The sequence below is a fragment of the Nesoenas mayeri genome (genome assembly GCF_963082525.1).
Source record: "Nesoenas mayeri genome assembly, chromosome: 5".
In the NCBI taxonomy this organism is placed as follows: Eukaryota; Metazoa; Chordata; class Aves; order Columbiformes; family Columbidae; genus Nesoenas; species Nesoenas mayeri.
Window position 1 is genome coordinate 39,895,525 of NC_137548.1, and position 17,137 is coordinate 39,912,661.

Consider the following 17,137-nt stretch of genomic DNA (forward strand, 5'->3'; position numbering starts at 1 on the left):
TTATCCTTACTTTGGAAAAGTCTTGCAAAACTGGCTGAGAAAGTACCTTATGACAGTGGTGTCCAGCTGTTTGTGTTGATACTCACCCAGCTGAATATGGCTGGTCACCTTCTTGTGTATTCGAGCTGTGTTGATAGTTCTGTCGTATAGATGCCTTTTGCCAGGATCTCTCACAAGTCCCCACACACAGGGGAGAGGTCTTTCTATCACTCCTGCTCCCAGAAACCCATGCCTTGTTGCTGAAGGGAAGACTTTGTAGTAAACCAGCACCTCTTTTTCTGTACATTGATATCTGTCAAAGACAAACGAAAGGTATTTGCAGACCAGAGGGCCATGTACATAAAAAGGCCTCCCATTATAAAGACCTGCCATAAACTTACTTCCAACCAGCTGCTGCTTGGCATGTGTAGAGATTCCTCAGGTTGTGAGAGCATGCAGCCATTACCTGTACAGGTTGGAGAAAGTTGTGAAAACTTTAAATTGTGTTCAGCTTTGACGTGTGGCTACACTGTCTTCTACTCAAACTACTAAGCTGTCTTTACTGCAAATAGTTTTACAGTGCTAGTAATCCTTACTGGCTTGCTGTGCTGAAGGAGGAGATATATATATAAGCCTAAGCCTGTATACTAGCTTAAACTATTGTGAGAAAACAGGAGATGGGGGGAGCACATATCTCCAAATGATGCTGAAGTGATTCTCCCTGACAGGAAACACAAAGCTGGTATTTTTTCCTTCTAACTGCACACTTACATCTTGCCATGCACTATAGGAGTCCTCAGACACTAGAGGACACCAGCTTCACTCAGACATTTCAGCTAACAAGCAAGAGGCTCTTGGAACCCCACAGGTGCAGCCTGGCTCACTTCCCCTACCATTCATAATTGCTCACTGTGTCTCTGTAACTGCTGCATGGGTGACTGTTGGCCATGTGGAACAACAAGGTTCATCCCACAGGTTTTTGCTACAACTTCCAGTAGAAGGTATAGAAGTAAGTGAAAACTAACTCTGCTTATTTACGTACCTCAGTGGTAGCATTAGCCAAGATATGTTTGGATAAATCTTGGTATCCTTTTGTTGAAGAGGAGCTGACGGAAATAGTTAATCCATGAGTGAACCTACAGCTGATGCTACTGGAAGGAAGTGGTGGCTGAGTTCTGACAGCTTCTGCAGGAAACAAAAAAACAGTAGGGGAATTAAAAAAAAAATACCACCAATGTTCTGCAGTTGTGGGCACTTAAACCCTCCATTGGAGCAGCCAACCCACCTGATCCTGAGGAAGGACTGGTAACATTCCTTGTCTAGACAATCTGTATATTGGCAATTACACTGCAGCTACATCTCCCATTATTCAAGTTTAACAGTTATTACCACATATAAGTAAAGAATAGGCAACATCAGTCTTGAAGATTAAAAACAGGAACTTGCATATACAAGCCTATACTCGTTGCAGCCTTAGGCACTGGCCCCCCACAAAGGTGCCATCCTACCCCCGCTTCCATGGTTCATTAGAAGCATTATCCTCAACCCCTCAGAACACTGTACTTCAATGTTATTACATCAAAAGACCCAACTTCAGAGGAACCAAATCACCATTCATTTTTTCAAGAAATTCTAAGCAAGCTCTGGCTACTGGTGTTTTTTTTTTTTTCTTCTGAAATCATGTAATGTAAATATCTAGAATCAAATTAGATTTCGATTTGCATAAATGACAAATCTCATTTGGCTTGAGATACAACTCAAACATAAGCAGACGTATGTTTACTTACCAAATGTTGAATCCTTCTGTAGTTGCTCCAATACATAAAGCTGACTATTTCTGACAGCTGACCGACCTCGTGAATCTTTTGAAAGTGAAGCATTTCCAGAAGAAACCTGGTTTAAGAGGGAGGAGAAGTGGGAGCTTTTGGTTAAACTGGGAAAAATAGCAAGTAGAACATTTGTAGCAAATCTGCCTTACAGGGTTGGAAGCTCCTCTATGATAAGGCAACTCCTCTGACTTTCCTATGGTTATGAAATGCTAACCCAACTCTGGAAATTTAGCAAATCAAGTGTGAGGAGCTAACACAGGTATGTACTCCAAAAAGTAACTTCAGGAAAGGTCATATTCACACACACAAACTCTTAAGTCAATGTACATCATTGAGGGAGGCACAGTGAGAATATCAGATTCTGCTTTATCACAAGAAAAGGCTAGTTTATAAAACATGACAGTGGCATTACTGGCCATAGTAAGACTTATCTGCTTTTTATCTATGAGTTTTTTTTAAAAAAAGGCAAAACAAAACAACACAGACTTGTCCTGCTTGGTAGTTGTGACTGAATACAAACCTTCTCAAAAAGGTTTCTGTTCTTACAATATCTCTGTTATTGCTCAAGCGTCAGGAGACATCGGTCTCACAGTCCACTTGTTTCTCACCTGCTGGTCCTGGCTGCTGAGGTTACTTGCAGTGTACGTAGCAGTATTGCTGCTGTTGTAACCAGATGTTGGGCCAGAGGAGAGGCTGAGGCTGGAGTCTGTACACAAAGTGCTTGTACTTGCAAGGGTCTTCAGCCTTGCTTCTTCCTGTAACGGGTATCACAGTATTACAAATAAAAACGCCACACAAAACTTACCGTGCACAACAGCTGGTCAAATCAATAACTGCACTGAAAGATCAAAGAGGAATAACCTAAAGAAGTCCTAGTTTCTTTGCAGGAGTGTTGACAGGACAGAAGCTGTTGCCATACAGAAAGTATTAAATAAGCAGGCTCCTTTGAAAGACTAAGATCATATAAGCCATAGACCAAATCACCCTGTAAAACCTGGCAGTGCGGGAAAATGCAGCTTCTGCTGTTGTTATTCTTCATATATGAGAGTCCAGGCTATCAAACCAAGACAATGTTTTTAAGGGGAAAAAAAGAAGTTTTAAAAAGGATCTCTCTTCAGTCGTGTTTACCTTCTTGAGTAGCCCCTGACTCGACTTGCTGGTCAAATGTAGTTGTTAAAGACTGAAGATTTTACTTTAACCAGTGCAACTACTCAATGCCAGCCCAGAAGATGAACTGAAAATTACATCATAATAAGGAAATACTGAGAACTTCAAGAGTGTTTATACTTTCAAGGGCAGTTTTAAGTTTGATTTTCCAACTCGGGTAAAGTACATCTGCATTTCACAAGAAAAACACAGCAGCAGATGCGGTAAGATCCAGTCATCTGGTGGAGGTGCCAGAATTCCAGGTGCCTTAAAGGGTACAGACTAATAAAGCAAGTGTTCACCACATTTTGCACCACATACGTATGCAGTGGCAAAGGTTACTGCATAAAAGTGTAGTAGAAAACTGGGCAGAACAGACACATCCTAAGAAGGTACTGTCCTTGCATCTGGGAGAAAAATACACACACTTGGACTTGTGCAAGATGGGTATCAAAGTGGGGAAATAAAAACCCAAAGTACTGGACAAATAAACATATGGAGGGCAATCTAAAGGAAAACAGAAAAAAAAAAAAAAGAAAATAATAATAAGGCCTTTGTGTTAAAGTACATACTGAAATAAACTCAGTTTACCTTAGCAAAATGCCAAATGCCTCCATAGACTGGGCATGTAATTCTTTGGTTTTTTCTAGACTGATGTGTATCAAACAGGAAAATGATTAAAGCGTGGAAGAGTTTCTTTTAAAAAAATACATTCATGTGAATAATGCGTGAGAGTTTCCTCTGCAATGCTCACCTTCTGTAACTGAGAAAATATTTGCTCCCGTATACGCTTCTTTTCTTGCTCAGCTCTCTCCCGAAGCTTGTCTCTAGCTCGTGCAATTTCAGATTTGGTTTCCTCTCGTGCCCTCTGGTAGTCTCGGAGCAACAGTTCAATGTCTGAAGGGTGCTGAATGCTTCTTCTTTTTGGTTCTTGAACTCTATAAGGGCAGGTAAGTTCGGGAAAACACACACGGAATTACTGGAAATCAGGTCACCTGACACAATACCATGAGAAAATCATCTTTCAATGTGGAACAGGAAAATTTGCCACAAAAGCAAGTAAAACTCGCCATGCTAAAGGTTTCTCTTTGCTCGTTAAAGGCTCCACAGATATTAACCTTGGAAAATTATTCAGACTGGTTCACCACTGAGATTCCTCCAGCGATTGCACTGGTTCCTAAGTCAGCTCTCCATATGATCTGTGGTTAGTGCTTGGGCATATCACATGCAAAATAATTGTGTTGGGAAAATAACCGTCTCCTGCCCTTCCACAGAGCAAGCAAAAGCCATTTAGGGGATGTGGTGGGGGAATGAGAAACTCAAGTTCTAAATGGTGAAGGGTTGCAGAACATTTTTGATATTTAGAATGAAACTTACTTAAAAGACATGTAAAATAGTTAAGTTAGCAAAGGAGTAAAATGGCAGACTGGTCTATAATGAGTCAAGACTTGTCTCTCCCCATAAACCATGCATATAAAATAAATCAGGCATATGTTATGAAGTAAAACAAACTAGACAGAAGGTTTTAATTAATCTTTTCTAAAACCAGGCACACATTTTTCCTGAAAGCACTTTCTATCCCCAAGTTTAACACTTCTGCATTGGGATTAAGAATTCTGCCTCAGAAGGCTCAGGTGACAATAAGAACCATTAATGTGCATCCACGGTTACCACTGTTAATGCACATGAGGCCAAAAGCGAGGTTTCTGATGCCCCACCTGGTATTTTCCACCACATCCCTCCTCAGCTGTTGTAGATATTCCCGGCGCCTGCTGGGGAGATCTGGATCCCTCCGACTTGCATCCAGCGTCTGCAACAGACTCAAATGCTTTTGAGGACTCAGACTTCGGCTTCTTTGGTATCTTTGAAGCCTCTTTTCTCTCTCCTTCCTCAGAGTTTCAATAGTCCTCATGTGTCTGTCAAAGAAACATCATCAGAGTGATAAAATGCACCCTGAAAAGTTAAATTTTCTATTTTTTTGAAAAACACTTAAATATTACATAGCTTTGTAATGTAAAATTCATGGGAATCTAATACCATACACTCCCCTGGCAAATATGCCTTTGGCCACATGCCGACAGATGATGCAGAAATTCTACAGGCCCACTGCTTTTATAAGAGCAGGGAATGCATAAGAGGGTCTTGGTTACTGCTTGCTGTGGCCGAGAGGCAAATCAAGGACAGAGATTAATGTAGCTACTCCTAGAATTTTTTTTGTTACAACAGCTTCCTAAACTGAGTTCTATAATGCAAGAATCCGTGATCTTGATTTTTACATAATTTATTTTGTATATTTATAGGGTTTTAAAATTTCATTTGTATATTCATACATCAGCATTTATTCACAGAAGCATGAATGAGATCTTCCCATAAACACGGTGTACCAATTATTCTTACATTGCAATACATCAGTGAAACATCTTCCCATGATCACCAGGTAGACATGATCACCCCCATAGCTGCTAGAAATTTTAAGAGTGGGGTGACACTGGATTTGAACTACATGGAATCTTATATTTTCCTTATTTTCTTGAAGCAACGCCAAAATTTTGTCTTCCATGCATTACTTAACTGTGTATAAAATAAGCTTAATACTGTATCTCTTCACAAATAGCTCGCTCAGAGTGACTAAGTGATTAAGTGCTCATTACTAAATGTTATTTATGCTGCATGAAGCATCCAAAACACTCAATACAACACTACTTTAAGTAATTTACCTTTCATAAAGTTGCTGCTTCACCGGAACGGCCACCAGGTCATCGGCGGTCCCGCTCTGCAGGACCCTCAGCAGGGCGTCCGTCTCCCCGATGCCATAGCTGAGCTTGGCCTCAGCCAGCTCCACGGTGAGCGGCTGCTGGTGCAGGTCCAGGTGGAGGCCGGACATGATCCGGGCACGCTCCCTCTGAAGTCGCTCGATCTCTCTGCTCCTGCTGTCACCGAGCTGGGATTTCCCTTCCATTTCTGTTGCTCGTGTGATTCCAGGTTTCTTTTCTGCCTGACTTTGTAAATCAGTCACGCTGCTGCTCAAACTGAGTGATGAAGGCGGAGGGCTGCCCTTAACACCACACCAGTTGCTAAATTTATTGTGTATAGGCAAGTCACGGAGACTGTAGCTCCGAGGCCTGTAAGGCTTTGTAAAAGCAGTATTTTTCTTGAGAAGAATTTCAGTGTCACAGTCACTTTCGGTGACATAATCTGTATTGTCGTCTTGGAAGGAAGTTTGCGCATCGCTCACATCAGAGGGCGGGGGAGGGCAGCTGCTCTCTTTTTTCCAGAAGAAATCATGAAATTGTAGAGAAGACGCTTCTACCAGAGGTTCTGAGGATGTGCCAGCATTTGTCTTGCTTGAATAAGTGGCATTAATTTTTTTATTAAAAAGTAAGTCAGCATTTGGAGGTGAGTAATTATGGATCAAAGCAGTATCAGAATTACCCACATATTTTTCATGTCCGATTCCAGATGAAGAACCTTTTCCCCCCCTCGTGACGTACATACAACGAAGCGAACGTGTCAGTGGGCTGCGGTCTCCAAGGTCACCTGTTAAAACTTCTCTGTGGCCCGACACCTCCAACATACTGCTGGAGTGATACAGTCGTTTTGCACAGACGGTAGTGTGGGTGTCAACCGTGAGCCTGTGCCGCTGTTCCAAGTCTTTTGAAACATCCTGCCCTAAAAGTTCTTTGGCCGCTTTCTTATCTGAGAAACTTCCAGATTTCTTTCTTATGCCTTGATGTTCTCTAGAAGTGCTGGATTCACTGTCTGTTTCTGTCTGTGAAAAATTGTCCACATGAGGTTGTGTGCTGGACTGTGGACCCACCCTCTGCTTTCTCTGGTTGTGAAGGGGACTTGAGGCACCACTGGAATACCCAAGGGGTTCCTTAATGGGGCAGAGAGACTTGCTGAAAGCAGTCTGGCTGCTGGGACTAGCACTAAGAGTAAGAATAGGGGAAGAGGCCCTATCAACTAGCAGGGTGTTTTTGTAACACGATTTTCTTTCTGCTGGAACCTCTAGTTCATTGACACTTTTTTTATCCTGAGCATAAGATGATGGAGACTGAGAGGTGCTATTAGTAGGGCTGCTGACTACAGTGCATGAAGAACTGTCTTGCCCTGAACTCAGCAAAGATGATGTGACAGATGAAACTCTGGTACCAGCAAAAGCAACATTCTGGTGTGCATTTAATGATGTTTTCTGAAAATCTAACATAGGAGTGGAGGTTCTGGGTAAGGGAGGCAGACGCATGAAGGAGTCTTCCAAAATGCTGTCGAGATTGTAATGGAAGTCAGGATTGCCCAGATTTCTCATCCCTGTTTGTTCTTGTGTTCTTCCCTCAAGAGAGAGCGTTTCCTCTTTCCTTTGGGGAATCTTACCTACTGCATCTGCATCTATTCCTTTCCAAACAACATTTACTGCCTGAGCTTCCCTCAATTCTTTTTCCATTTTTGGCTCCACTCGTTTTTCTTCATGTTTCCTTTGAGGTTCTTCCAAAATCTCAGTTTGAGTGCCTACATCTGCTGTAGTCTGAGTGCTGCTATCTGCTCTAGTAACCTTTGCAGCCTCTTCCATTCCTCTTTGCTTGATTTTGGCATTTTGCTCATTATCTATGATACTCTGATAGGAGAGATTTCCCAACAGCTCAGAAGTGTTCTGAAGAAGCTGTGACAGATGCATGGACAGGTTCTGCATGCTTGTCCAAGAAGAAGGTTGGTGAAATAAATCTCTGTTTGTTTCCTGCCTTCTCGCAGAAATGTCTGTATAACTTCTCTGATGCCTCCTCTGCCTTTTGTACCGTCCTGTAGTTGCTGTTTGTGTTCCCTGTTCACAGGTAATCCCTGGTAGTTTTTTGGAAGACCTTTCGGATTCAGAAGGATATAACAGCACAATTTCATCAACCTGCACTGAAGAGTTACTAGGCTGTGCAGAAGGATTCCCAAATTCAGCAGTGTTATTTTCTGGATTAGTTTCCAGTGTTTCACTGGATATGTTGCTGTATTGCTTGGTACTGTCACTTGAGTATGCAGATTGAAAGTCTTGTCTGACACCGTCCCATCCTTGAAGACCTTCAATGCTGCTTAAAGTGCTTGATAAAACTTTTGCTGTAGCGTATGAACTGAGATGAGAATGAAAAGGAGAATTTTGAGAATTCAATCCATTGTCTACACTGGAACATCTCATAACTTTGCGATTTTCCAGATTTAAAGGCATTTGATTGCAAGAGACATCACTTGCACTTCCAAAAACATACTGTTTCCAGCCAATTTTGCACGATCCATCTTGTTGCCATGGATGAATATATGGGTTGATATCACTTGAACTAAAATGCATTGTATCTTTATTGTCTTGGAAAAATAAACCTGCTTCTGGCTGATATCCAGCTTCTTCAGCTTTCCCTTCACTACACTGAGCTACAGAGCTATTCTTTGAATGGACATTTGCTTCTGCACCCGCAGAACTGTGAGCTGTGTTCAGTAAGGATGATGGAGATTGAGTAGCACAGTCTTTTGAAGCCTGGCTGCTTTGGGTTCTTGCTGCAAAATTTTGTAGATTGCTGGGATCATAGTTTGCAAGCTTCTTAGTTTGCGCTGCTCTTTGCTGAAATCTGGGTTTAGATTTAACCTGTAAAAAGTTATTCGATTCCTGCTTTGAAAATCTTTCAACTCCATAAAGATCATCTTCAGTTGGTGATGGAGGCTCTACACTCATATTCAAATCTTGTAGTGATTTAGATGCAGAATACAACAAATGATCTGCCTTAGATGAAGCTTCTGGAGTATATTCTGTATCAGAGGAGATAGCAATAGCTGGGGCTGATAGTCTGTGACTTTGTAAATAAGGCCTCTGTTGACTTTGTTTATAGTTCTTTGTATTCCGTGTAGTAGAATATGATCTTTTGCTCCTGAATTGCACTGATTTGTATTCTTGAGGAGGCAAATAATGGTTTTCTGGTAATAGCTTTCCGGAGGTACTTTCATTATCAATTACAGAAAACTTTAGTCTTTCTGATTTCAGAGTCTTATTCCGCATTACAGTGTCTTCCGTTGTTGAACAATCAGCATCAGCAGCAGGGCTATCAATGCTTGAACCCACGTTATTTTTGCAAAGTAATATCTCTTTTCTACCATCTGTATTTGTTCTGTCTGGCACCTGTTCTATCTGTCCACCTGTAGGTACATACTGACAAGTGTCTTGCAGATCTGCAGGGTTTCTTTCAAAACCCAAGACAGCGTGATACAGTCGTCTGGGATCAGTGCTTCTGCTGTATGTGGGATATGTTGGACTAAATGAATTGCAGGTGTGACCAGGATCCACATCAACATCTCCTGGATGCAGATTTTCCAACATTGTAACTTCTGAGTGTATTAATTCATTCGCAGAATTTGAGGATATATTAGTTTGCTTTCCAGCAGGTTCAGGTTCCCTACTTGATGTTTTCCTCTGCTGTGTTTTTTCTGCAAAATGTTCAGCCTCAGTATTTGAATCCAATTCCTCCTCCATTCTGTTAAGTATTTTTCTCACTTGTCCCTCTTTAACAAGAATTGCCCTTCCAGTATCCCAAAAAGTTAATGATGGTAATAAAAGGGAATTATCACTTAGTACTTTCTCTATGTGTTCTGTGCAAGCTTCATGTGGTGGAACTTTACCCCAGTGGTGCTGATCAACTTTAATATCATTGTCAATTTTTTTACGATTACTTCCATATACAGGTTCCCCATCTACAGCTGATTTTTTATATGAAGTAGAGTCTGTGTCTGATACCGGAAAATGCCTGTTTTCTTTTGCAAGAGAAAGTAAAATACTTCCTGAAGCACGTATTGGCTCATCAAATACCACAGCCTTATCAGACTGAGTGTCTTGTATTTGCAAAACAGCAAGTGAAGAATCTTTCAATATACTTGTATGTGAAATATCGTATGTGCCAGTTTCACCACGGCCTGTATCTGCAGTTAAAGAAGATTCTGAAAATGGTGTGAAGGATGGGTGATCGACACTTGCAAAAACTCGGGGAAAATCTCCTTCCTTTACAGAGCACACATCTGCAGAACCAGAGGACACTTGCTCAGTCAAAAAAGTATCTTGAAGTGAGTCCTCAAGCTCACTAAATATCTGAGATTTTGAGTCATCTAGTAAACAAGTGTCAAAAGCACTGAAGTTCTTGGAGCTTTGAAATGGTGCGCAAGTTGGAGGATCTTCTGCAAAGTAGGACAGAAGAGACTTTGCTTCTTTACTGCCAGTCTGTTCTTGGCTCTGAAGAGTAAGCGAGCCCGATTCTGGTACACTCACACTAGAAGTGTTACTGAAGTGCTCTAAGCACTTACTAGTTTTATTTTCTTTTATGTCATTACAATTCTTCAAAGAACCTTGAATTATTTTCTCCTTTTGATCTGTTGTTGCACCTTTTTCAGGGGGTTTATTATCCTGAGTATATGTGGTCTCTTTAATTGCAGAATTACTTTTCTTTTCATCTCCTTTTTGAGAAACATCAGGAAAAGTTACAGATACATTCAAATCAGTGGATTCACTTTCAAAGTATTTTATTTCTTCAGAGACATCTTTTTTACCTTTGTCTCCATTGCTTGCAATCAAAACAGCTGCAGATGATGCTGGACAATTCAGGAGACCAGGAGAACATTCAGAAGTGTCCGAGTTCCTATTGTAATTTATAAACTCTTTACTACAGTGTGGATTTTCCCTTGGAGACTTGTTCAGGCCTTCTGAAAGGGTTGAAGCATTCTCAGAAACAGTGCTGCCTGGCTGGTCTGTGCAGCCCTCTTCAGAAGTCCCATGTCTCTCATTTTCTCTGGGCTCACACGGATACTCAGCTACACCAGGAAACTTTGCACTTTCATTTTTACTGTTTGTTGTAGTATAACTTGTGCTTAAAAGTTTCGCCTTCTCATCATGCAATAAACTCCCTGAGTGAAGTACTTTCTGAGTTGTATTAATACTGGGAGACATTTTTTGCAAAGACATTTCTAGAAAAGAATGCATTTCTTCCCCCTCTGTCTCTTTCACCACTTCTTTCTCTGAAGATGAAAGCAGGTTTGAATTATCCAAGAGCAGTGAATCAGGCACAATGGTACCCTTCTCCTCTTGAGCTGTATCTTCTATGGAATTAAGGCAGTCTTTTGATAGTTTATTAAACATTAAATCCACACTGTGTTCTTCATGAGTGTTGTTATGATCCTGAGTTACACCTTCAGAAGAATCTAATTTTTCCAAGCAAAATGAATTCCCTTTGGCCCCTTCCTGAAGTACAACAGTTTCAGACTCCGGATCATCTGCGCTGTTGGGAGTGGAAGAGCTGTTCTCTTTGATGGGCTGGCCAGACACGGCATAATCGGTTGCATTTTTAAATATAAAGGATTCTTCCTCCTGCCGGTCCTGTGTGGTCCTGGTTTGCAGAAAAGCTACATTCTTGCTTTGCATTTTATCAGGAAGATATCTGTCCTCTCTCGTTTTGTTGACTGGGACAGGCGTACCAACACAGATCTCGCTCTCCAGTAACGTTTCATAGTAAGGCAGAACAGCTCCAGTTCCAGCACTGCTGTCAGATGGCTTTGTGTGTCCTTTCAATGCAGTCGGAACACTCTGAACAAGATGGAAATCATCACTTACTCCAAGATATAAAAGATGATTTACAGACTGGCATGGGGAGTCTTTAAGCGAACCTTCTTGGTTTTTTTCAGTAGACTTCAGTGTTGCTGGTGGGTTTTGTTCCTTGCTGATGTCTTCATTATTTCCAGAAAAGCTAGTAGACACCCACTGGCTTTCTCTTAAGACTTCATTTAATCTGCTGTCATTGTGTGTCATCTGGCAGCTGTCTTTGTTTTCAGGGAACAGTTCATTCAGGTTTTGTGAAATTATCAGTTCTACCTCCTCTGTGTTTTCTACAAACATCTGCTTTTCTTTGTCTATTTTGGTCATTTGTACAACATTCATCAAATGCACTCTCTCCTCCTCAGGTCTGGAGCCCACTGGATCCAATTCACAAATATCAGGTCTTTTTCTAACGATACTTATATTCAAGTCTTCTGAAGTGCCATGCTCAGGATATCGGACAGAGCAACTCATATACATACGGCTGTTATCTTTAATGGGGAGACTTTTAAATTCTTGTTCAGTTCTATATTGGTAAGTACTGGTACTATCATCAACTGAATATTCACCTGCATCAATATCTTCCATGACTGCATTTCTCATATCTGTAAGAGAGTCCACTGAGACACCATCTTCACTCGTTTCAGTAGGATCATGGTATCTTGAATCATCTTCTAACAGTATATTCTGTTCTAGTCCTGAAGCTGTCAGGTATCTTTCAGGGATCTTAAACTGATTTAAAATTTCCTTATTGTCATCTCTGTCACAATACACCTGATATAGAGCTGGTGACTCTTCAGTAAATAAAACATTTTCATCTGTGTGTATGACTTCTTGCTTTGTAATAATCAGCCCCTCGGTGTTTGTCACCATAATTTGTTCTTCACTCCCAGTCACTTCACATTCATTAACCTTGTCTTCCTGGGGCAAACAGTTTGGTACACACTGTTCAGTTACATTGCTAGAATTTACTTGTCCTTCATTTTCAGGTTTTGCTGAAACATTTCCTTGCCTACTTGTGATTAGTACTGTTGCAGGTGCTGTATTAAGCACATTTTCTATTTTTCTGTTCATCTCTAAAAGTCCCTCACAAGTGTCAAGGAAGCCTAAAGTATTCTGAGTAACTTCTGTTGTGTGGGCACACGCAGCTGAAGGAGTTTTTTGGGGAGCAACAGAAAATTCTGGTGAATAAATACCTATTTCTATTTCCTTGCTTTCTTCTTGGCACAAGCTGCTTGTTTCAAGTCGGCTGCCAGAATGTACGAGCACTTTCGATTCCTGAGTGTGTCCTCCCCCCGTGCTGCCTACCTGCAGGTCATCTTTCTCCGCCTCTTCACGTGTCAGGCACAGATTAGTATAAAACTCACACTGGCCTTCACAAGCTATGATATCAATATGTTTCTTTGGATTCTGAGACAGACTAATGCCTTTAAAATCCTCGCCTCTCCTGTCTTCAGTTATACTTTGCACTTTGGCTACTGCATAGTCAGGTAAACTTTCAGTCTGTCTGGATTTAACTTCCAATGCATTTTTTTCTACGTTGATGGTACTATTTATTAATTTTGTTATTTCTTCATCAGTGTTTGCTTTTGTGTTCTGATAAGGAACCATAGTTTCTTCTGGATCAGTTTCCGGGCTTCTTAAGAAATTGGATTCTTTATTTATATATGGACTCTCCTCTCGAGAAATAGTAGCTGATGTATTTGTGTTGTATTCAAGTACTCTTCCCGATTCTGAGTTTACATCATCTTCAGCAAGCAAGAGATCCTCTGGGCAATCACTTTCAAGAAAGGCTTCTTTCTCTTCTGTTGCTTCAAGTAAATATTTGTTCTGTGGTTCTGTTTCCAAGAGAATGGTTGCATCAAAGTCCACAGAAACATCAGTCATCTTATGCATACTGTTTTTCTGCCCTGTTGATTTTGAAGAGCATGTCGTGCAAAAGCCGCCAGAGGGTACATCAGAATAACTTTCTGTGGCACTGACTTCCATGGTAAGATTAGATGTAGCATCGCAATCTCCTTTCACTATTGTGACATGCTCCAATAGTTTATCACAGTTTTCAGTCTCAGATGCACTTTGAAAAAGATTAGCTTTTGTTGAAGCTTTGTAAAATATGCTTGAATTGGACTCTGGGAGAAAATCATTTGTACTCTCACAAATAGCAGCAGGGAAGGTCTCAGTGTCTTTCCCATTTACATTCACTCTGAGATAACTTACTTCATTTACCCCTAAGTTTTCATACTTGGATGAAAATTCTTTCTGATCTACAGCCTGAGAATTCAAGACATTGTGCTCTTTGCTTTCACTGCTTTCTTCTCTTATATTATCAATGCATAATGTAGAATTTTCTGAAAGTTGTTGGGATAAGCAACTTAACTGACTATCTGCTAGAGCACATTCATGGGAATAATGTTTTGAAACAGGTTTGGTTTTGTATTCATAATGATTCAGTGAAGACAGGTCTTCATCCTTTGGTTCGCATTCTTCATTATCTCTGCATGAAGGCACCTCTGGCACAATCTCTGCCAAGCTATCTGTGCTTGTTTCCATACAGATAATCTCTTCTTCAGACATCTCTATTGGTGTTGCAGATTGGTCGTAACTTGCACTGTGAGCAACAACTAAAGGGTTACGTTGATACATTGTCTTCTGTGAGGAAAAATCTGTCTCTGTTGTTATTCCTTCTGCAGATATTTGTTCATAATCCATTTCTTGCATTGCTTCCAAATTACTCTCCCCAGATCTGAGGAGACCCACTGTAACAGCTGATTCTGCTCCTTGTCCCGCTAATGTCTGAAGCTCGTAACTGCTTACTAGAGAGCAGCTCTTATTTGTTAAGTCACTGAGAAAGAAACCTTCATCACAATATGTTGGTATTTCCTTTCTTGGAAAAAGCTGCCCATGGTTTCCAAAGTGGGTTTGTTTTACTGCAGATGTCTGTGTTGAGGTCATACTATGAGCAAATCCTGTAGAAGATTGAGCAGCAGGTGCACTGATGGATGCACTTCTGCTGCCTGAATCTGTCATACTTGATTTTGTCATCAAGTTATTGTAGTCATCACTGAGGTCATCTTTTTCAGAAGCTCTGAAGAAATCGTTCTCTAAATCTGCATCCACACAGCCATTTCTCTGTTCAAAAATGTTCATGGGCACCACAGAAATAAAAGGTGTATTTTTCAGACTGTGGTCTTTTGGCAGCTCTGGATGAGTTGTGGGGAGAGAATCCTCCTCTCTCCTAGATACCAGTGACAAGCAGTCTGCAGTGGAGGTGCTTTCCAAAGAGCTGAATGTTTGTGTGCATTCAGTGGCGGACCTGTAAGCAGAGAATTCATTCAATTGTTCTTGTTCAGGATGATTTGACCTTGAATGTTGATAATAATCATGCTTTGCTGAAACAGGAACAAAAGAGGAGCTTAGTCCTACAGAGCTAACAAATGAGGACATGACATCTTGAGATTCCAAGGAAGAATTTTCATTAGAGTTTGTCCATCCCTTAAGAATCTTATTTAATGATCCACTCTCAGAAACTCTGCTTGCAGTTGTTATCGTTTCAGGTAAAGGTAATTCTGATGTGTCAGAGGAGAAAACGGTGTTTATTTCATTTATACGATGTGATAAATGAGTAATGCTGTGTATCTGCTTAGAGCCAGAAACAAAAGAAACTTCAGCAGCTGATTGCTTTAGATCATCTTTCTTCAGCCAAAACTCTGGTTTGCTCAAGGAGCACAGATGAGCTTCTTGAACTTCCAGATTTTCATGGAAAGAAAGTGCTGTTATTCTGGAGCTGCTGATGTCAACCTTTGAGTCACAGGAGGACCAAGCATCAGTAGAAAGCAAAGGATTTCCACCTGTGTAATACAGTCTTCTATCAAGAGACCTTTCTTGTTCTACCAAGGAGACTTTTGTCCCCTCCAGCAACTGCTTGCAAGCAGGCTTCAGTTTAGTGTCCAAATAAAAGGAACTGCTCAGCTTCAGATCATAATTTGTCCCTTCTGTATCTCTGTCGCAGGCCTTGGACTCATAGTCTTCATCAGTCTGTATAGCTGGCAATCTAGGAGTTTGTAACTTCCAATAGATCTCTGCTGGCACTTCATCAGATGAATCAGATTTTGATTCTTCTACCAGATCTTCAGCTGGCATCTCTTCTCCATCAGCTAAGCTGTCCAGAGAAAAACTTCTTTCAGACTTTCCCAGTCTCCTATGAGCTGCATATGATGTCACCAAAGATGAAATACGGTGATCAGTTCTGCTTTTGTAAAGTTTAGCTGGCTCTTGTTTGGCCTTTGATCTGTGAAACTGGCTTTTATTCTGCTTTTTGGCTTTATTTTCTTTTTCTACCAGAGAGTCCTGTGACATTTGACTGTCATCACTCTCAGAATCTTCTGGGTTGGCAAGGCATTTATTTCTGTCAAAATCTTCTTGTTTCAGTTTCTCTGTGAAAGTTTTTGCATAAGCACAGGAGAGAGAATCTACAGAATAGGAACTGTCAGTATCAGAAATCTCATTTTCCTCATCCTCTTGCCAGTTCCCCAGTACATCTGTGGCTGTTTTGGACACTCCAGCACTCAGCATCTCAGCACTGTGCCACCTTTTTTCAGCATAATAGAGTGGTGTCTGTGTGTTCATCTTAGTGAGATTTCCTACTGATGTTGCCACCATCAGAAATTCTTGCTGTTCCACTGATGATTTCTCATGACTTGGCAAGGCAGAGTTCAGCTCTCTCTTCCAGTTCTTGGCTGTTTGGTTTAGATTTGCTGATGGTGGGTTTCCATACACTGTTTTCTTCATTTCTTTAGGAAAGTTTTCTAGAGAAGACCTGTGGCCTTTTCCATTGATATCCATTCTAGTCTTTTCATTGGATACCTGAGCTCTATTTTGTTCTAGATTGCTACTTGCAGGCTGATTTAAATCTCCTAGCACCTTTGTTTTTTTTATTCTTGTCCCTGTAATAAAAGTTTCAGGCTCATCTTTCTCCTTAAAAAGATCAGGAGAGGAGCCTTTAGAGGTCTGGTTTTGAGATCCAGCTTGTCCTGGGTTGTCATCCAACTTTGCAATTTTTTGATCATTTTTATTGATATAAGCCATGATACCGAAATCATTAGAATATTCTTCTCCTCCTCTTTTATTTCCAGATGAAGATGGGTTTTGTTTTTCAGTTAGCTGCCTCTGGACTTTTTCATCATTAAGGTCATCATTCCCAGAAACGGCTTTACCTCTTCTGTAAAGATATTCTGCAGATGACAGCCCCCCTGTTGTATTGCTTTCACAGCATTGATCAATATTTGGTGAGGTAGATAACTTTGAGACAGTCTCCCTCTTCAACAAACAGCTGTGGAATTAAAAAAGAAATAAAGCCCAAAGCTTGCTTGAATAAAATACTTAACAACGCTTCCACATCAGTGATGTCTTGTAGTTAAGAGTAACAATGCATGAAGCAAAATTCTTAATGCTTTTCTAAAGCAAATTCTAGCAGAGAATAATTGAAAAATTCTGTCAGTAACCATACAATCCCCTACATATCCTGCAATATGTTCTGCAACACAAAGCAACAGGTTTATGCTATGTCGTACAGCTTGGTATTTAG

The 17,137-nt window shown here is 40.7% G+C and overlaps 1 protein-coding gene across 1 annotated transcript in view; it reads right to left on the reverse strand.

Moving 5' to 3' along the window:
• Nucleotides 1-17,137, reverse strand: part of STARD9 (StAR related lipid transfer domain containing 9) — a gene marked incomplete at both ends in the record, with an annotated part of 107,682 nt that overhangs the window by 1,408 nt on the left and 89,137 nt on the right. Inside the window, 8 exons of the mRNA XM_080345740.1 lie at nt 87-292; nt 381-445; nt 1,022-1,164; nt 1,767-1,872; nt 2,417-2,563; nt 3,709-3,892; nt 4,673-4,870; nt 5,672-16,882. Coding sequence (XP_080201866.1) covers nt 87-292; nt 381-445; nt 1,022-1,164; nt 1,767-1,872; nt 2,417-2,563; nt 3,709-3,892; nt 4,673-4,870; nt 5,672-16,882 — 12,260 coding nt within the window. The remainder of the gene's footprint in view (nt 1-86; nt 293-380; nt 446-1,021; nt 1,165-1,766; nt 1,873-2,416; nt 2,564-3,708; nt 3,893-4,672; nt 4,871-5,671; nt 16,883-17,137) is intronic.